This window comes from Coptis chinensis, chromosome 2 (assembly GCF_015680905.1).
Source record: "Coptis chinensis isolate HL-2020 chromosome 2, ASM1568090v1, whole genome shotgun sequence".
Lineage (NCBI taxonomy): Eukaryota > Viridiplantae > Streptophyta > Magnoliopsida > Ranunculales > Ranunculaceae > Coptis > Coptis chinensis.
In genome coordinates this window covers 101109555-101131611 of record NC_141457.1, presented here as the reverse complement: position 1 = coordinate 101131611, position 22057 = coordinate 101109555, and the positions used below count along the sequence as shown (strand labels likewise).

Sequence of the window (22057 nt, the reverse complement as noted above, 5' to 3'; positions counted from 1 at the left end):
GAATGCAATCTCAGTTCTTCAATTACAGCAGTCAAGTCACTGTAGGATGATCCACCTTTCTCCACAGCCTTCTTTGCCTTTTCTCCCAATTCTCTTGCTCGCTTTCTCATGTCTTCTGCTTCTTCTCCGTTGCCCATGAGCTGGGTTATCCTTTCATTTGTCACTGTCGCATGTTCTGTTTCGACCCATGAATTCCAGAACGTACCTCAATCCAATCTCCTTGGTGTAGTATTCGGTATATGCTGACTCCAATTCGTAAAACCTATTCATCAAAATTCCAAAGCTCTTCACCTCGGATTCTGTTCTTTTCTCCTTTATTTCTGCTAGTGGGTCATTGGAGTCGGCACGAATAGGCAATTTCGATTTCGTCATCTCTATTTGGTCCGGAAGACCAGGTACCACAAAGATCTCTGAATTGGGAGTAACCTTCTGATGCGATGCGTACCGTTTGATGTTTGCCGTTACACACTCAGAAAAACAGCTGGTTCCATGAAACACAAGTCTTGAGATTCCATACTTTCTGGCTGCATCTGTTGTCCAAGGAAAGAACACATCAGCTACAATGCAATCGGGACGGTGTTCTTCTAGCAGCAGCTCCAACTGTTGTTGAAGCATACCAAATTACCAACAGCCATGAAGAAGGTACCAAATAAATCTTCTGATGGAACAGAATTTGTATTTTTGCATCCGCCATGTAAACCAGCTTCTACAGCGGGGACTGTTATGATTTGAACTCCTACATCAAGCCCAATTTTTAGGTTTTGTTCTATGCTCTCAGCGAAGTAGTGGACAAAAGCCCAGAATGATATGACCATGAGCCATTAGTGGATAAAAGAAGACGTGAAGTTGCCGAGCTTCATACCCCATTGCAATGCAAGAGCTTTGGAACTAGGATGAATAGTGTATATGGTAGAATAGTAAACCATATTCACAAAAATCTCATATTTAAAAAAAAAAAAAAAAAAGGTAAAAAGTCTCTGAATTTACTGGTTACCGAATTTCTAAAAATAAACAGTAAAAACGGTAAAAGTTTCATAATTTTTGATGTTTACCAATTTTTAGCGATGTTTTTCAATTTTTAGCGAATTTCTGATTTTTTCCCGCTTTCTATTCATTTATTTTAATATTTTATTTTTAATTGCAAATATTTGTAGGATATAACAAGACTTTACATATATATTTACAAATTTTGAATTTGATATATGCTCCAAGTAACCCTGATTTTGGTTTTTGGGGCAATGGGGAATATCTTTGGGTCGACCAGTTGTGACATAACTTAAGTTGCCGCAATGATCCAGTGCCCTCTTTCTTACTTAGATTAACAAAATATTTTAGGTTTAGAGATCTTATCCTAATCTATCGGGTTTTTTATTTCCTTTATTGGTAAAATCCTCCGCTGTGAACAGTGTGAGTTCATAAGGGAAAGGAATCAAGAGTTGTTTTTTCTCCTCTCGCAACAAATTGTGTCTTCTACTTCGTTGCCCTTTGGTTTCGGCTTTGGAAGAAATCAATCTTTTTTCTCGAATAGAGATAATACCACCCCTTTGGTTGTTGCACCTCCTCCAACGGAAGTAACTACCACAGCAACACAAAAGGTATCATATGCTACCAAAGCAAAGGAATTGCTTAAGAGAACGGTGGACCTATCTGACCTCCCCACCCCTTCTCTGAGAGGTGAAACACCCTCTATCAAAATTCCATTTACTTCTATTCAAAAAGGTTGGAACTTCTACAAGTTTGCTCTGGTGGGACGTATTGACCTTAAGGATTTGAAAATGGAATCCGTTAGGCAAACTGTTGCTGAACAATGGGGAACAAAAGCCAAAATTTCTCCTCTCGGTAAAGGATATCTTCTTTTCCGATTTGAAAATGAAGAAGAACTTCACAGAGTTCAATCTGGGGGACCTTGGTTCATTAAGCAACAACTGGTTCGCTTTACTAAATGGTCACCCAATTTTAGTGTTGAAAAGCATAAACCCTCTTCAGCTCTTGTCTGGGTTCGTTTTCCTGGCTTAAGCATGGAGTATTGGGAAGTGGATATCCTGATGGCTATGGGTAGGACATTGGGTTCACCCATACAGGTGGATAAAAACTCTAAATGGTTCAATATGGGGTACTATGCCAGCATATAGGTGGATATAGACCTTACAAAGAAAATCCCCGATCAAGTTCTTATAGAAGTGGAGCAGCAGAACATCGAATTCTGGCAAGAAGCTAGAGTGGGAAAACTCCCAAAGTTTTGCAACAATTGCAAAATCGTTGGCCACATGGTAACAGAATGTAGACACATTCAGAAGGAACAAGAGAAAAATGCCAGAGACAGCTTGAACAAAGTAGCTGGAAAAACAGTGGGTGACAATGCTACAGAATATGATAAGATGTCCAAGAGACAAAAGAAAATATGGAGACAACAAAATAAGGAGGTTGTCATTATTGGAGGTACCTCAGTTTCGACCAATTCTGGGAGTGGCAGTAGTGAAAAATCAGCTGGCCCTATACAAGTACCGGCTACCATGGTGATTCCTAACACTATGGAAGGTGGTGTACCTATAATACATGAAGGCCCACCAGCTCTTGCTAGTGAAGAACCCCTGGAACCATTAGATAGCCGGCCACCAGCTCTTGCTAGGGAAGAACCCCTGGAACCATCAGAGGACAACCATGTTTTACCTGACACAGTTGTAATTCATGACCAACATAGTGTGCAAGCACCTATGGGATCATAACTGGTTGTGTTTGAGGACATACAAAATGTCATAGGCACTCATAGCGAACTACTGAGCACTAGTAACCCTTTTGAGGTGTTGTCAAATGATGACGAAGAGCAGATTCAAGTGGCAGTAGAAGCCTCAGTAGTGGCTCAATGATGGGTTGATCAGGTGGAAGATAATGCCACCATCATAGTGCCAGATGTGCCAAAAAAATAGTAAGAGGAAAGAAAATTGAAGTATATCCTCCAGATTCTGCTTCACATCCTTCTACTATATCACAAGGTCAGGTGTTTGAACCCCTTCTCCAATGAAGATCATATATTGGAACATAAGGGGTGCAAGAAAAGATAAGGGAATTGATTGACTAAAAGAACTCTTTCAGTCTCACAATCCTGATTTAGTTTATTTAGCTGAACCCACTTATTAGGCCTCAGTTGGACTTCTTATCTACCAAAGATATTAGCAATGACTACCATGGTGTCTGTTTCCATAATGACAACCCTACCAGAATTGGTAACATTTGAGTTTTTTACAGAGTCGGCCTCCAAGTTACTCTCATCAGCTCTTTTGACCAGCAGATTACTGCTCTTGCAGAGGATGTGCTTGTATATTTTGTCCATGCTAACTGCTCTCTAGTGCATAGACGAAGGCTCTGGGATCAACTTAAGCTTATGAATAACAACAATCCATGGCTTATAGCAGGTGATTTTAATGTTGTTCTCAGGTATGAAGAGAGAAGAGGTACCAATTTGCCAAACATAACCGCAATGTAGGAATTTAACTCCTTTGTTAACTCATGCAACCTCATTGAAGCCAATTTCGAGGGATTAAAATTCTCTTGGTCAAATAACATAAGAGGCCCTCTTAGGGTGTCTTCAAAACTAGATAGAGTTTTTTTTTAATGATGCTTGGAATCTGAAATGTGTTGGTTTGAAGTATTTTGTTGGAGCTAGGCAAGCGTCTAATCATGCTCCCCTCATTGGAAACTCCCCCAGCATCCCCAAACCTACCAATGCTCCTTTCAGATTTCTCAAAATATGGCTCACCCATCCTTCCTTCATGGACCTAGTCAACCACAGCTGGAACCAATTTATTGAAGGTGGTCCTTTATTGAGAGCAATAAGGAAGTTCAAGAAAGACTAAAAGAAAGACAAAAAAAAAAAAATGGAACTATGAGGTTTTTGGGAATGTGGACATCAATATTAGAAAAGCACAGGAAGCATTAATAAGTGCACAGTTACTTGCTGAGGACACTGACAATGAGGTACTCATCTCGCAAGTTATTCTTAAGGAGGTCAAGTTGGACAATGCAAGGGAGAACCGAGCTAATGTTCTGAAACAGAAAAGTAGAATTAGAACAGATCGATGAGGAGGGCAACATAAACTCTGAATACTTCCATAACATTTACAAGCTTAGACAGGGAGTTGCACTGATCACTGAACTCCAAACAGAGGAGGGGGTTTCTCTTATGGACCAGGATCAGATCAAACAACACATTGTTAAGTTCTATCAGGAAAAATTTAAAGCTTCTCCAGTCACTCAGGATGACTATCTGATGGGTCTAATTCCTAGACTCACAACTCAAGATGACAACTATAACCTCTCCAAAACCCCTGATTACTTAGAGATTAAGAAAACAGTCTTTTGCATAAACTCGAATAGCTCCCCTGGTCCCGACAGCTTCCAAGGACATTTCTATACTAACTGCTGGAATATTATAAAGGTGGACATATGTCTTGCAATCCAATCTTTTTTCATCAGCAAGATCCTCCCAAATTGCCTCAATTCCAATTTTATCACTTTTATCCCAAAAGAGAAAAGTGCAAGTAAACTTAGTCAATTTCGTCCTATCTGTATGGGGAATTTTCTCTTCAAGATAATCACTAAGTTGATGCAAAGAAGACTGAATGTGACAGTGGATAGAATTATAACAAAAGAACAAGTGGGGTTCGTTCTTGGAAGATGTTCTCAATTTAGTATTGCTCTAGCTTCAGAACTTATAAATGAGCTTGAATTCAAAATATATGGGGCAACATTGCTATGAAGATTGACATTTCCCAGGCTTATGACACCATGTCGTGGGACTTCCTCTTCAAAGTATTAACTGCCTTGGGATTCTCACAGGGGTGGATACAGTGTCTTCACACTATCTTTCACTCTGCACAAATTTCAATTATGGTGAAGGGTGGCCCAGTTGGCTTTTTTCATATGGAAAGAGGCCTGAAACAGGGCGACCCTCTCCTCTCCTTTTTGCCTTGGTTGAAGATGTTCTGATCAGAGGCTTGCCTTATCTCACTTCAAATAGCATAATTAAGCCTATGGTGTCTCTAAAAAGTTTCCTAGCCCCCAGTCACCTATTTTTTGCAGATGATATTATCATTTTTGCAAATGGTCAAATTGCAAGAATTCGGCACCTCAACTCACTCCTTGAACGATACCAAGCTGCATCAGGTCAATTCATGAACAAATCTAAATGCAAGATCTTTTTTTAGGCCTTCTCTCAATTCAGGAAGTTCAAAACTCTTAAAGAGCTTAATATTTCTGAGGGATTCTTACCAGAAAAATATCTTGGTGTCCCTCTGACGCAAGGTAGAGTTACTAAGTCCATTGTTTATCCTGTTCTGGATTGGATTAAGAAAAAGCTTTCGAGTTGGAAGGGTCGTATGTTATCTTTTCAAGGAAGGAGTGTTTTGATTAAGTCTGTTATCAGTAGCATTCCAATTTACAATACGTCCATATACAAATGGCCATCTCTTATGATCAAGGAAGCATAAACATGGATTAGAAACTTTCTATGGGCTGGGGATGCATCAAGAAAGAGAGCAACAACTGTTAGTTGGGATAAGGTGTGCAAGCCTTACTCTGAATGTGGTCTTGGTATTAGGCGATTGAAAGACATCAATAAATCCATGTTGATGAAGTTAAGCCTGGAAATTCTTAAGTAAAGATGATGATTTTGCGAAGTTCATGCAGCACAAGTACAAGAACAACAGGGGCGATCTTGTTGAGTACTACAAAAGGTCTTCGGTTTGGGGAGGCATCAAAGAGGCACTCACTGAGATACTAGCTCGATCACAATGGGTGGTGGGTAATGGCGAAAACATAGACATATGGAGAGACAATTGGCTGCAATCTTCTTCTATCAAGTCTATTCTAAACCTTAGCTCTCATAATCTAAGGGGATACACTGCCAAGGTGAGCTCGCTCTTGATTAATAATGAATGGGTCATTCCAACTCTCTCATTTCTCCTCGATGTTGCTGGTATGAATACAATGGGAGTGATTAGAGATCTGTCACAACCCCTCGACTGCCTGATATGGTGCCCCGACCTCAAGGGATGTTTCTCGTGCAAATCAGTACATGAAACTATCAGGAAACACAGGAACAAAATTGCTTGGCATAAACAGGTATGGAATTTCTATATACACCCGAGAGTTGCTGCTACTGCCTGGAAGATTCTCAAGGGGTGTACTGTTACAGATGATGTCATTCAAAGAAAGGGTGTCCACCTAGTTTCAGTATGCAGATTTTGTCAAAAGCATTGTGAAACTCTGGATCATATTTTATGGGAGTGTCAATTTTCTCAGGCTCTTTGGAAGTGGACTGCGAGTAGATTTAAAGTTCGTCAACCCCTTACTTCATTCTCAGATGCTTATAAAATGGCGAAAATGTGGAGTGTGAGACTCAAGTACTTATGGACCGCAGCTCTCATTGGTGGTATGGTAGTTCTATGGAAGCACAGAAACCAAATCAATTTTGAGAGCAAAAAGGCGATTTTGGATGAATGTAAGCATTTGATTCAATACCACATTTTTACCACTGCACGTCTTTCTAAGGCAAGTAACAACTCTTCTTTTAGAGATGTGGCTACTCTTAGAGCATGGAATTTAACCAACAGACCAAAGGCAGCCCTCGCGATTAGGCAGTGTACTTGGGTACCACCAGAAAGAGATTTTATGAAGCTAAATACTAATGGCTTTGCCTATCCAGGTCCCTCGGGTATTGGTGTGACTTTTAGAGACTTCGAAGGGTCTTTTAAACTGGCTCTATGCAAAAATATTGGTAATGGGTCAAACTTTAAAGCTGAATGCTTAGCATCCTGGAGGGTATTGAACTAGCTATAAGTAAGGGATGGCTAATGTTATGGATTGAAGCGCACTTGGAACCTGCAATCAAAGCTTTTTGTAATGTTAGCCTACCATGGGAGATGCAACCGCGATGGAGAAATTGTTGCACTAAGCTTCAGGCTTTTACATTCACATCAATTTTTTCAGATAAGCCAATTTCTCATCGGATGCAATTGCAAAAGCTGGAGTGGCACTTCAGACTAATGAAAAGCTAATCTACGAGGGCAAACCACCATAGTTACTGCACTAGGAGTTACCTTTTCAGCGGTTTTTTAGATTCTAATTTTTTTTACAATTCAAAATCATGTACTATGTTTTTGGATATTCTGAGCTTGATCATAGTAGGACTTCATAGTCCAGACCACACAATTTTGTAACTTTTTCCATTTTTAATATAACTTCTACTTGCCAAGAAAACAAAACACCCTGACATGATATACAATCACACACTTCATACTATTTTATATTTTAATTATTTGTGACTTTCTCAATTTTTTCTAATTTTTTAAATGAATTTGTACGAATTAACGATTTCATCCTTGCCAAATTAACAACGAATTCCAAATTTGTGACTATGAGTAGAATTGACCGAAAAAGAAAATGTTGTGAGCGTTATGTTTTACACAAGAGTTTCTAGCTAAATTGGTTGTGTACCCCTCTCCTTAGTGGCGTAGCAGAGATTTTAGTTCGGGATGGGCAAATTAACATGCAATTCATTAAAAAAAAATGACTCAAAATTCTTAACACAAAAATCCAAAATTCAAAACATGTATACATTAATTATCCAAAAAATCGAAAAGCTCAAATCAAACAAAAAATCACAAGTGTCCACTTAGTATCCATATTCTGAAACCATTGCATAATCACCATAGAATCAATGCTTTTAAATATTTCATTCTCAATATATGTTACTAGACAATCATTCACCCACTCATCTTCTATACAATTCCAAAGTTGATTCTTTACAATATGTAAAGCTGAAAATATTCTTTCAACAGTTGTATAGAGAATTTATGATAAATTAGAGATTTTTAATAAATCAATGACACAAGCCACACTTGACAGGGCGCAAGTTTTTGAGTAGGGGTTTATGCACCATGTTAGTGAAAGTCTAGCCCAATTAGTAAATCTTAATTAAATCAAGTGATAGAAAAACAACACACTCTTGGTGTACACTACGTCAAAATAGAGAATATATGACAGGCATGACGCCCCACAATAGGACGGCTTCTAACTGTCTAAAAATAAACCACGGCTAATTTCTTGTATTAGACAGTTGTTACCAGTCGGGTCATATTCGTCGGTCTTTGTCTGTCTACTTCCTCCTTTTAATTCCCATTGTCGAGACTTCTGCTTTGAGCCCTGAAACCATTTCCCACCAAAAATAATTGAGAACCCATTTGCCACCAAAAAAATTGACGAATTTTGTGTTTCCCCCTCAAATTTCATAGCTTACCCAAATACTATATATTATCTCATCACATGATTTTTTACTCACGTTTTACAAAGGTTCAGACTTTCTCTCTATTAGGGTTTTATTTATTTCGTTCACTAAAATTGATCGAAAAATAATAGTCCTTTTGTTTGTTGTTCAAGAGCTTATTCGACCAGGCACCTTATTCGTATTCTCCTATTATTGTTCATTTCGAGAATAATAGTCCTTTTGCTGTTGTTCAAGAGCTTCTACGAGAAGTTGAAATATCTCATTTGGGGGGCAGCGTCAAAGTTACAGAGCATTATAAACTTGTTCACGCTGGAGCTCAACACAAAGGCATCTTTTCCAGGTAAGGCTTCATACATTACTAAAATTATCTCTTATTTATTAAGAGAAGGCCCCCTTAATTGTTGCTTCGTAAACTTATTAGGACGAGGTAAGCCAAGTTTTGAGGATGTCAACATTATACATCGTGTTAATTTTCTTGTCTTTTGTGACAACAAAGTCTTTAGAGTCCCATTACTTGAGCAAAAACTCTATCACGGTAATACTTTCACCTTCCGTTCACTGTTGAAATACATACCCATGATCTATAGTTGCATTGCATGCATGGAGAGAAAATAGACCAGATATATCTATTACAGAACCTAACATATCTCAACTTCTGTTTCTCATATTTGGAGAGCTACTGTGTGACAGACATAAGTTCCATTCATAAAGTGTGAGCTTAAGAGAGTTATTGCTAGAGTGATCATGGGGTTGAGTGAATCCGATATAGTGGACAAGAGTGAACAAACTTCTTATAACAACACTCCTTATACATATAAGAAAAGAGTAGTTAAATTTCTAAAAAAATGCTTGCAAGATGTCGTTCGTTTTCCAAGAAAAAGGATTTAGAGGTGTGATGGATTATCTCTTCATCTCCCTCACTCCTTGTTAGCTATACATTCCAAACCAAAATTTTATCTAATATATAAGCTCCATTTGTAAGAGTATTCCATGTCATAGTGCATCATGTTTCAGACCCATATCAACATGTTATAATGGAATTAATATTTGGTTTATAGAAGTTGGTCTGTGACACTAAGTGCACTACTAACCACCTTGCAAATTTATTCTTTCTTATTGTATTTAACCTTTCATATTTTCTTATCTTCTTAAACTACCATCTGGCAGGGTTGAATATCAATCAAGACCATCTATTAGTGGCATATCTTCATTTAAACATCTTCTTGTCCAACTGCCCCCACGGGTTCACTATGTGTACTATCGAGATGGAATAGGAAACATCTCGACATCTCGCTCACTAATGTTGGTGCAAAAAGGTACTTACAATTTAATAAATGTTTTTTTTAGGGGTCTATAATAGTTATCAAAGGGCATTCTATAGTATACTATTTGTTGTATTGTGTGCAAGATATAAAAAGGGCTCAAGGTGCTATAGGGGGATTCTGCCCCCAAGGAGTAAGGCTTAAAACTCACAATCACTATGTCAAAACAAAGGATTTAGGACAGACATGACACCCCAGAATAGGACGGCTTCTAACTGTATAAAACTAAACCACGGCTAATTCTTGGCATTAGATAGCTTATATCAATCTATTCATATTTGTCGGTTTTCCGCTGTCTGCTTCCATCTTCATCATGTTGTCGAGTCACTCCCTTCCTTTGAGCGCCTAAAACCATTCCCGCCCCCCTAAAAAAAAATTGACCCAATTTGTTTTCCCTCTTAAAATTTCAGGTTCCCAACAAATACCAATCTCTCACTCCGTCTTTCTCTCACTACTATACAACGTTTTTGCGAAAAGAAGGTAACCACTTCTTTCTTTTTTTTTTCCACTGAAATTGGTTTCGCACTTAAATCCCCAAATTCAACATCACAACATTCACGAAATTAAGCTATCCTCGATATCCAGCAAACAAAAAAGAAAGGGACAATCCATTATTTTCTTTTCCCAGCCGTACTACGACTTGCCAACAAATTAAAGAATCCTCACATAGGTAATTCCTTCACTCGGTAGCCACTGTTTTGCTTATTAGTGTCTTTTTTCTATTTTGGCGCTTCGGGGGTTTGCGTGTTATTCACGTTTTGCTGATTAGTGTCTTTCTTCTGTTTTGCCGCTTCGGGGGTTTGCGTGTTATTCACTTTTTGCTGATTAGTGTCTTTCTTCTGTTTTGCCGCTTCGGGGGTTTGTGTGTTATTCACTTTTTGCTGATTAGTGTATTTCTTCTGTTTTGCCGCTTCGGGGGTTTGCGTGTTATTCACTTTTTGCTGATTAGTATCTTTCTTGTTTTGCCGCTTCGGGGGTTTGCGTGTTATTCACATTTTGCTTGTTCTTCACTAACAAGTTTGTGATGTTTTGATTTAATAGGTTCTTCTCCTGTTGAAATTTTTCTTCAAGTAAAGGCTGAATTTTTCTCACTGGTTCTCCAAGGCAAGGTATAAAATAGTTTAACTATATTTATTCTTTGTTTCTAAGATTTAACTTTAGAACTAGGAAGTGTTGAACCTGTCGAAAATGGCTCTAACATCCATGTTAAGTCTGGAACAATCATTGTGAAGCTTTTAAGTGGAATCGTAGGAAGTCCAATGTTGTGAAGATTTGAAACAATCCTGTCAAGCTTATGTTAGAGCTGTTTTTACTGACAAGCTTTTAAGTGGCTCTGACTTAACATTTTGGAACAATCCAGTTTCAAAAGATTTAACAAATGATTGTTCTCTACCTCTTCCCTATACGTTGTGAAGATGGGCATACTAGAATTTGAAGTGGAATAGGGAAAGGAGTTGAAATCCATGTTAAGAAACTTGAAATTGAGATTAGGGACTTTCAAAAATTGATTGTTACTCGTACACTTGGGATTAAGAAGCTTGGCATTCCTTGCAAACATAGAAAATTAATATTGAAGTACATCCACAATTAATATTAAGATGACTGCATGCCTGCAATGCTAGCGTCCGAACTGTTGTTGTTTCATGCATGATCAAGTAGTATTTGGGGCTTGATGATAGCGAAATTGTGTATCTCAGTAGCTTTTGCACAAAGTGAATTTGGCTTGAAAATTGTAGCTTCGAAAGCATCATGAAGCTTCTTACAATATTCTAGCTTTAATTAGGTTGTTCTCTATCACATTTTTTTGTGTGATAAGTAGCATTTGATTGTGAAGAGGTAAATTTAGCTAACGCATTGCTTGGGTGGTTCGTTATAATTTTAATCATCTCCTGCAATCCATATTTATCTAGTTTATGTTCTAACTTGCAAGATTAGTTTTTATGCATGATTGACATTATTATAGTGATCATGTGTTACTATTCGGTTTTATTTAATACAAACTTAACCGAATGTCATGTACCTCTGAAGGAAAACATAACAAAAACAAAAGAATAAAAGATTGGAGGCTAGAATTTAATATTAAAGACGAAAAATGAACTATACATTCTAGTTTCCGTAGAAACAAATATATTTGTTCCTAAAGAAATTTGTTCTCCTACTCTGCAATAGACATGTTATCCATGAGGGGAAATCTTTAAGAAAAGTGTATGTCCAATGATTCGTGAAGTTGTAAACCTACTACATTTATATGTTTTGTTTATGTTATCTCAGATATATATGGGGTTTTGCTTGTTTTTCTTATTTGAAATTTCAAAACTTGAAACTTTTATTTTTGGGGTTTTGCTTGTTTTTCTTATTTGAGTTTTCAAAGATTGAAACTTTTATTTTTAGTTTTAGTTTAACAAGTTTGTGTTGTTTTGATTTAATAGGTTCTTCTTCAGGTTGGAATTTTCTTGAGGGAAAGGTTGAATTTTTCTCATTTGCTTCTCAAGGCAAGGTATAAAATGGTTTAACTTTCTTTATCATTTGTTTGTCATTTGTTGTGTTTCTCTTGTTATTTTATGTTATTATGTCGTTGGTATTATTGTTTTTATCCGATGGTATAAGTATAAGTATAGTTATGAGTTTTTTTTTTTTTTTTTGTGGAGTCTTTAAGAACATCAAGTGCATGGTCGATTGAGTTAGGTATTTTTCATTGTTTGGATATTCAGCCTCTACTTGATTTACAATATATATCTATAGATTTCAGTTTGAGTTGGACTAGTTTATTTCAAACTTTATATTTTCAAATAACCCCGATTTCTTGTTTGTAAATGATATGACTTCTTTGGCATTAATTGGTCTTGGCCATAGAGAATAAAGAAGTTGCTATTAACATGAAATCACCAAGTGTCCTATATATATATATTGTTTGCATTGTTACTGTAATTGTTCCAATCTTGAGCAAACTATTTAGACTTGGTAGGTGGGTTGTTGGGGTGCTAAGTGTGTTAGGAGGCAGAAAGGAATTTGAGTACCACTTTCTATGATATATACCTTTCCTAGGTTTCAAGTTCAATACTCTTTTTGAAATCATACTAATATTATATATGTTGATGTATTTATCTAGAAAATGTCTTCAATGCTTCCAAGCAAGAACTGGATGAAAGCACCGACTTCGTCTACTGAATACCTTCGAGGTGTTAAATCATTCATCCAGTTCACGCAAGAGAAATTAGGAAAGGAACTTGATTGGTATTGTTGTCCTTGTGCTAAGTGTCGTAATTTAGGGGGGAAGTCAACAGCAAAAGATATTGCCGAGCATCTTATCTGTGATGGTATAGACAAGACATATACATCATGGATACATCATGGAGAGTCATCTTCCAAAAGTAGTAACTATGTTGAAGCTCCCACTAGTTCTTCTACTAGGGGTTCTGAAAATATTTTGCCAAGGATGGAAGAGATGGTCAATGACACATTTGGACAAAGTCATCCTGTTGACTTAGATGCATGTCTTAATGAAGTTGATGATGGAGATGATGATGGAGATTCACCCAATGCCATACCGCAGGATGTTCAATACGACAAGTTGATGGAAGATGCTTTAAAACCAATATATCCATCATGTCGGGGTGAAGATTCGAAATTATCGACGACGATTGAGTTGTTGAGCATGAAGGCTAGACACAAGTGGTCTAATAGTAGCTTCACAGAGTTGTTGCAATTCCTTAAAAAAGACTTTACCGAGAAGAGAATACACTACCCGAGAAGACATATCTGCTAAGAACTTGATCAAACCTCTTCGCATGAAGTGCGCGAAATTATTGATGCATGCCCAAATGATTGTTTTATATCTTGGGGTGATGAATATAAGGATTTGATTAGTTGTCCCACTTGTGGTGAAAACAGATGGCAACCGGTGAACCCGTTAAAACCAAAGGCTAAGATTAAACCATGGAAGAAGCTAAGGTATTTTCCTTTGGCTGAGAGATTGCAAAAGATGTATAGCATACCATGGATTGCAGAGAATATGAAATGGCATGCAAATGCAGTTTCTGACCAACGCTATATGCGTCATCCTATTGATTCTTCCATGTGGAACTCAATTAATCCTAAATGGCCTGAGTTTGCTGTGGAGCCACATAATGTTAGATTAGGGATTGCAACAGATGGATTTAATCCATTTGGGAACAAAAACAGCATTTATAGTTGCTGGCCTGTTATGGTTACTCCATACAATCTGCCTCCATCATTGTGCATGCGGAAAGAGTTTACCATGTTGACACTTCTAATTCCTGGTCCAAGTAGCCCAGGGGATAACATCGATGTCTTCTTGCAGCCTTTAATCGAAGAGCTAAAACAGTTATGGGGTCCTAGAGTTGAATCATATGACTCCCATGCTAAAGAGACATTCACTATGAAGGCAATTTGTTTGTGGGGCGATACGACGATTTTCCCTGCGTTTCACCATCTTTTGACGGGCGTAAAAACGGCGGGAAGGTATGCATGTCCTATTTGTAGTGAAGATACAGATTCTACTTGGTGAAGCATGGAAAAAAGTTTGCTTATATGGGTCATCGAAAGTTCCTAGCGGACCGAATCATTGCTTTAGAGTCCGAAGGCACAATTTAATGGAAAAAGAAGAACACGGTAAAAGCGTCCTATTCGTTTAAAGGGTTCTCAAGTAAAAATTAAAATGAGCCAAATTCAGAACAAGTTTGGCAAGGTGCGGATACACCGGAAGGAAGGAAGAAGAAAGAGAAAAAGAACTAAAGAACTAGAAAATTCAGCATTTTCAAAGGATTCTATCTTCTTTACATTGCCATATTGGGAGGTATTTTTAACATTTGTGTAGTAGTATATCATGTAACTTTATGTATACATATCCATATATTCATTTATATATTTAATTCCTACAGCATCTGCCTATTTTCCACAATCTAGATGTGATGCACGTGGAAAAAAAATGTTATGGAGAATCTGTTTGCAACAATCATGGGTACAGGTAAGAGTAAGGATGGACTCGAAGCCCATTATGGACCTTAAAGCTAGGAAGATAAAGAAACACTTGTGGCCGGTAATGAAGAATGACAAGTGGTCTTATCCAATAGGTGTTTTTTCTCTTTCACGTGCAGAGAGAGTTTTGCTTTGTAGAACTTTGCACCAATTGAAGGTTCCTGTTGGATATAGTGGAAATTGGAAACATAATGTGGACTTGGAGGATTTTCAGCTCAAGAACCTAAAATCCCATGACTATCACATCCTTTTACAACATTTATTACCCGTGTTATTGATGCATCTATTCAAAAAACACAAGCCATTGCGTGAAGCTATTCGCCAGTTGTCTTTATTCTTTAACGTCTTATGCTCCAAAGTCATTTGTCGTGCGAACCTTTCGAACATGAGAAAATGCATTGTGGAAACTTTGTGTGTCTTTGAAAAATACTTCCCGCCTTCACTTTTTGTTTCAATGATACACCTTGTTGTGCACTTAGCGGAAGAGGCACAAATTTGCGAACCTGTTAGATATAGGTGGATGTATCCTTTTGAGAGGTGAGTAAAGTTCTTTATATATATCTTTCTTGTGATTAGTATGTAGTAATTTTGTATTAATTAATGGCACATGCACAGGATGATGATGAAAACTTATAAAAGGTATGTAACCAATCGGACTTTTTGTCGAGGGTTGCATCCAAGAGCAATACCTCGTGGAAGAGGCGATGATGTCTTGTATGGAGTACATTCATGATGGCAACTTGGGAAGCCATAAGAATGGGAGAAGGGTGATCATGAATGAGGATATTGAAAGTGCACACCCTATGGATAAAAGGGAAAGCAATATGTTCTTCCAAATATAGAGTATCAACAAGTTCTTAAGAAGTGGGTTTTGGCATTCTCTGGAAAATGCCGAGTGGGAAGAGTAAGTCGTGCATTTACCATTGTTTTGGTAGTCAATACTTGAGTTATGCATGTCAACTGTCCTGAATTTTTATTATTTTCACAGGAAGTACCAAGTATACCTCCAAAGTCAGAAATCAAGGGGTAAAAATCGTAGGGGCAGTCAAGCAAAAGAGTTGGACTACATTCCTTGGTTAAGACTACAACTACAAAATGAAAATGTATCTCCTTTCAAGAGGATTGTTGATGGTCCATCTTTTACAGCGGTGTCATATAACAGATACACAGCGAATGGGTATGTTTTTTATACGTCGGATTCGGAATCAACGACTACAACACAGAATAGTGGGGTTTCCATGAAGGCTGTGACTAGTTTTAGGGCAAGCGCCAAGGATAGGAACCTTGTTGATGACGAAGTCACTTACTATGGAGTTGTCAAAAGAATTCTTGAACTTGATTATGTAGAATTTAAACAAACTGTGTTCTACTGTGATTGGGTGCGCATTGAGGATAAAACAAATGGTTGCCGCAGTTGATCGATCTGAACTTGGTATTTGTAAATCTTGGGAGGTTCATGAGGAATACAAGTGATGTTGACGAGCCCTTTATTCTCAATTCTGAAGCTAAACAAGTCTTTTATTGCCGGGATTTGAGTAGAGATAATTGACATGTTGTCTTGGATGCTCCAAAGAGGTTGAGTCAAGAGATAGATGCTTATGAAGACCCATTGGTCTTGAGGCGGAGAACAAGTGCTAATGATTCTTCTTCGTCAACAACTCTAATTGAGGACGCTCTAGAAGTTGCGTAAGACTGGATTTAATCTTAATGAATAATTTTTTTTTTTTTTTTATGTTGATGAATAATCTTAATTGAGGGGCGTTCTTAGGAAACTTATCAATGAATAATCTTTTTTTTTTTTATGGTTGATATTTATTGGAAAGTTTATTTGAATTGGGTATCTTTTGTTTCTATTCATCTTTTCCAATGGTACAAGTGAGTTAAACAATATGGTTTGAACATCTTGGGTGTTACGTTTAGTGGGTTTTTTCTTTTTTAGTTTTTTTTGTTCGAGTGGTGCAACATATGATACATGCTACATCTATTCCATGTTTTGTTTAATTTATTAAGCCTTGGATTTTAACCATTTTGTTGAACTTTCTATTTAGGTAAAAGAAGTCATGTCGAAGCATCACGGAAGCAAGTGGATTTGAAGCAAATGAATCTGAAGCAAGTGAGACGACGACAAAAACAAAAGGTAAAGTAACATTTTTTATTTGATTATTAATTTTTATTTAATAACGTAAGTTGGCTGGGAAAGTGTTAAACCTATAAAAATGACCCATGATAGTTGATTAGATCTTGGTCTTTTAGTGCATGACTTTCAGTGGCATGTACTGGTATCTGGTTTATGGCAATGCTGTCCTAGGCGTAGGACCATACCATATAGCTGGGAAGCTTTTGATTCTTAAGAAATGCCAACCAACCGGGAGAGCATCTCTCCAAAAGCAGCTTTGCTAGTATCCCAATATGGGTTAAGTTTTATAATGTTCCTCCGGGTTACGTGGACACCGGAAGGAATGGAATACCTAGGAAGCAACATTGGGAATCCTCTCTACTTGGATAGTACCACCAGTACAATGAGGGTCTCTAACTTTGCTATAACTTCAACCATCGACTGTACTTGACATGTGGGTGCTTCTATCGACCTTTGTACTTCCATTGTAGTAATGCTTTGAGCCTTTCTCACAATAAGCGGTTCTGGATCGAAGAATTTCCATTCTCCGGTACGTTTACATAATGCTTGGTGATCAAACCTGGACGGATGAACCATACCGATGATGCGACAATGTTGGCTGAAGTATTTCATTGAACCCGGTTTACGGTAATACAATCAAGCGGTTGAATCTGGCTAAACGGTACCACGACCCCTTTGCGCTGCCCTCGGCATTGACTCTTTTCGATTCGAGAGTTCGCCGATCGCAATGTACCGACTTGGTCCACATTTGCGGTCTTTATGATCGCCCCTTTTCAAAATCTCCTTCTTTGAAATTCGCCGTCCTTAACTTCGAATCTCGGATTTCATAGTCTCTTTTCTTTCATTAGGAATCTTTGTATGAATCCTCGTTTGATTGTATCAAGGCTCGGCGGATATTGTCCTTTGGTAGTAGGGCACGAGGTTACGCTTCGCCTAAATATGTATTATTGGTCCAACTTCTAATAAAAGCGAATTTTCATCGTTTTAGGTAATGCATTTAGAAGGTGTAAAATGCAATTTAAGGAAAGAGAATGTCAATGTAACTGGTTTTGTTGGATTGTCCTAAGGAAATTTCCCCCATTAGTTTGATGCTTGACTTGACACTTTCTATATCTCTATCTTGTAATGTTTAGTGAATTTTTGGATTAAAGATAGGGAATGAACCCGTCGAGAAAAGTTTTATTAACCGTCTTGAGTAAGTGCTCCCTGGCTTAGGTTATCTTTGCTTGTGCCTTTGTGTAAGGTGCTTGTCCTTTGTAGAAGGACTAAGTAGTTCTTTTCCCGTGGTTGTCTCCTTCTAGGGTCTCGTGGTCCGGATCTTCCCTTGTTATTGTCGGTTTTCCTGCTTTTTTTTATTATGCGTATGGTTTGAACCTGGATTCCCGGGTTAGGTATCTAGGAGTCTCGTTGAGAAGCGGGTGTAAGTGTAGTGCCCATTAGCCCATTTGGAGGAATTGGGAGAGAGAATGGCCTTACCGCAGTATTCTCAAAGTCATATCGATAGTTGGAGTGAGGGACCGGCGCTCGCGTCGGTAACGAAAAGAGAGTTAAGGGAATGGTTATTCCTCGAGTTGGTTAATTCATCTCCCGTTGTTGAGTGAATCGATCCTGGATGTAGTACTTTAAGTGTTAAGCATTTTTTTTTTAGTAGCTAATAAAAAGCACCGAAGGAAGTAAGTACTCACCCTCCAAGTAGCTAGCGGTGCTCGGTAGAGAAAGGAAATGTGAATGTTGTAAGTCAATACAACTTCTCTAAGGCCGAATTTTTTACTACTGAAATCCATTTCAATGTTGGAGGCGGGGTCAATTAACTGCCCTTAAAAAGCATGAAAATAGGCGTTTTAATGAGATCACAAGTTTGAGGTCATATTTTGGTAAATAGAAAGAATAAAATGGGATTGTTTCTCTTGAAAAGCGAGCACTATACTATTTCTTAGAAAACGGAATCGAATCAACTAAGTCATGCCTAATCACTCGCTCACGAAGAAGTGAGGAAAGCCCAATATCTCATTGGGGAAGTGCTCCGTGCCTTCCTCAGTGATTTATATCCATACTGATTTTGACACCGCCTATTCACAAATAAAAAAAAATAAGAAATGAAGAAGAAAAACTTCGGATACCATAACATACTACTACTATCCGTTTTCTTTGATTAATTTACAACCTGTAATAGGATAAATTATCAATCATAAAGTCATTGTATTGTTCCATTATTTTTCTGTTCCATTACCATTTTGAAGAGCTAGCCATGTATGAAAGGTTCATCACTCTGTCTTTCACAATCGAACTATACTTTGTGTGCACTTAGAAAGTAAGCACTTCCATATAGGCATTTAGAGAGGTCAAGAACCGTTTTTCTATATGAAGCTTTAGCTTTCACCATCCCTACATATATATATCCCCAGACATCATACATTAGAAAGGGAAATCATACTTCTCACAAAAATGGTTTTCAATCACGGTCATGTGACTCAAGTCCGAACGATTTGCTAAAAATATTACGCACTAGAATGAAGTGAGGGTGATTGATTAGATCTTATTCAATCAAATCTATACTAATATTTTTCAGTAGTTCTGATGTTAATTAGATCTTATTCTTTTTCATATTCTTGTTAATTAGGTCATTTGATCTTTATCCACAGATCATTTGAAAAATAGATCACAATAAATTGATTTTGTCTATTATCATTTTTCTAGTAGTGAAACTTTTCTGCGTCCTATTTGTACTTAATCGGTTGCTAATTAATCCACTTAGGTCCAAGATTCCAAGTGGAGTTTACTGATGATGGACAAGCTACTGGACAGTATCGAGCAAAGTATGCCACTATAGTCGGGCAGGTGGCTAGGACACACTGCCCACCTATGTACAAGGACTGGGCAGAAGTTCCAGATTTAACAAAGGATGCTTTGTGGAAGAAAGTATTGGTAAGTGCAAGTCACTCCACCTGATTTTATTTCAGTAAACATTTTAATTTGTATTGTATCCAAATTTGTTTAATAATGATTTTGACATGTCCAATTTACAGGTTGAAATTGATCTTCCACTCATCCGAAAAGAATGCACTCTTCGTAAGCTTAATACAGCTTGGAAGCAGAAAAAATATGAACTTCGGCCGGGTGTATGATAAATTTCAACAGGAGATGCAGAGCTTAAAAAGAAATGTTCCTAGCAAGGAAAAAAAAGGAAGAATGGGAGGCATTAAATGACGACATGTGCTCAAATGAGAAGAGGATAAAACCAAGTGATTCAATGGAAAGTTAGCAAGGGAACAAATGAAGAACCCACATACAACCGGGTAGAATGGGAGCAGTTCCAGTTATTGAGCAGTTGGTAAACATCTATTTAATGCCATAAAATTATCGTATGCACTCAACTATTATTAGTCTTTATCTACATATTTGTTTAATATGTTACAGAAAAAAAAAATAGCCCAACTGGTGAGGTTTCAAGGACAGAAGGATATGTGGCCATCCATACGAGGAGAGATGGGAGTTGCATCAATTTTGAAACAAAGCAATCTCTTGTAAGAGACAACAAGACATTTATTTAGTAATTGCTTATGTTTGTATGACCAGGTATTACGTACTTAAGAAACGGTGACTTTGATTTCTTTTGTAGGAGGAAATTGACAGACTTGTTAGCAATGAGCCTAATATAGTGGAAAGGGATCTAGACAATGATCCCGTTGCTTTGGTGTGATGCTGCTTCCCATCTTGTTTTTTTTTTCTAGTGGGTTTTCTCTTAAGTTCTACCTAAACTTTTGTTTGCTTAATAGGTTATTGGTCGTGATGGAAGAGGGCGTGTTCGTGGTCTAGGTAGTGGTGTCACTAAGACTGTTTACCATGCTTCAGCTCCTTATAAGGAGATTGCTCAATTCAAAGAGAGAAGAGAGCGCGTGAAAACAGTGAGTCAGGCTATGAGGCGATCATGGCGAGACTTGATGAAGCAGACAAGGCTCGCAAGATACTTGAGGATGAAGTTGCAGACCTTAAGCGACAATCTTCAGGGCTTGGAAATGCATCTCAGGTAATAATGTGTTAATTTAATTATGTCTAGACTAAGAATATGAACATAGCATATGTCCCTTATTAAGTTAGGAGGAAGTGGATGGGGTTTCACCAAGTTCTCTCACATTGATTATGTTAGATAGAAGGCAGAGAACATGATTGTGCCTGGTGTCAATGCCAAGCTTCTTGGATGCCAAGACCCATGATATTTTTACTTAGGCACTTTATCTGTTTTGGCCTTAACAAACCCAATATCAGGACATGAGCTTGAACATAGTTTATTTAGTCATGATTCTAATTCTCTTGTTTTGGTCTATTTAGTCGAAGGAATACTTATAGCATAGGTCTGTATAGCCTAAGCTTGAACATAGTTTATTATGATTTAGGACTAACTTAAGAAAATAAACTTAGCTTTAACGCAGCGAAACTTGGCTGTTTGAACTCAATCAATACCATCTCTTAATGCATAGAGATTTCTTTCTGCTTTGACATGAAGAACTGCTTGTCTGCATGCACCAGACTTTACTTTGTTTGTACTGTGTTCCCTTTCTTTGCTTTTAGCCGTTCATTCTTGCTTTCGAGAATGGCGGCTTGTGTGTGTGTTTGTGTTAAATTTTTTTGTTTTCTATTACATATTTCATCTCCCTTAAACGAAAATTATTGTTGGATTGTCTAGGTTTTGTTTATTTTGTTTGTTTTTCAATGTTTTTTTTAGTTATGTTTCAAATGGTAGTAGTATTTTCTTAGTACAGTAGTAAGGCTGAAATAATAAGTATAAAAAGATATGCTCCAATAAATATGAGATTCCTAAATATTGTAGAATCACCATCTGATATCTTAGTTTGAAAGGGAGAGAATGAAAACAAGCAAAGTTTCTCTCAGCCATCATTTGTTTTATTGGCCCATGTAAGCCGACTTGGCCACCACAACTTCCCACATTTCATTTCTTTAACTTGACCGCTAAACTTTCTCATATTCAACCCCACGACCTCAACGGCTACAATACAAACCAATGTTCTCTTCCTTTGACTTCATTTCCCAAGTGTATATATTGCATTCTCTTCAAACTTTGTCCATTTTTAGATTTTTAACTTAAAAGTGCATGTTGAGTGTTTGGTTGAAAGTTGAAATGTTATAATTAACTAATTTCTTCCTCACTGCTCATCACAAATTTCAGATGAAAATTAAATGATTGCAGATCATGAGAACCCCTATAGGATTGAAGGGAACCTTTGGATTCGTAAACTAGCACAGAAGTTCTCGTACATAATTTTTATGGCAGTGTAATAAGTACTAGGAAGGAACGAA

The 22057-nt window shown here is 37.5% G+C and overlaps 1 protein-coding gene, 1 long non-coding RNA gene and 1 pseudogene across 2 annotated transcripts; 2 read left to right on the top strand and 1 right to left on the bottom strand.

The window, feature by feature from the left end:
* Window positions 1–153: 153 nt before the first annotated feature.
* LOC147519664 (putative UDP-glucosyl transferase 73B6 pseudogene) lies at window positions 154–615 on the bottom strand (annotated as a pseudogene).
* Window positions 616–5679: 5064 nt separating this feature from the next.
* Window positions 5680–6831, top strand: LOC147519663 (uncharacterized). Its single transcript, XM_086594164.1, has one exon. It carries the CDS (start codon window positions 5680–5682, stop codon window positions 6829–6831), a length of 1152 nt encoding a protein of 383 aa, XP_086450290.1.
* A 13329-nt stretch (window positions 6832–20160) lies between these two features.
* On the top strand, window positions 20161–20612 carry LOC147519662 (uncharacterized). The gene is made up of 3 exons (XR_015214271.1): window positions 20161–20265; window positions 20361–20435; window positions 20518–20612. It is a non-coding gene; the product is annotated as an uncharacterized LOC147519662 (long non-coding RNA).
* Window positions 20613–22057: the final 1445 nt, after the last annotated feature.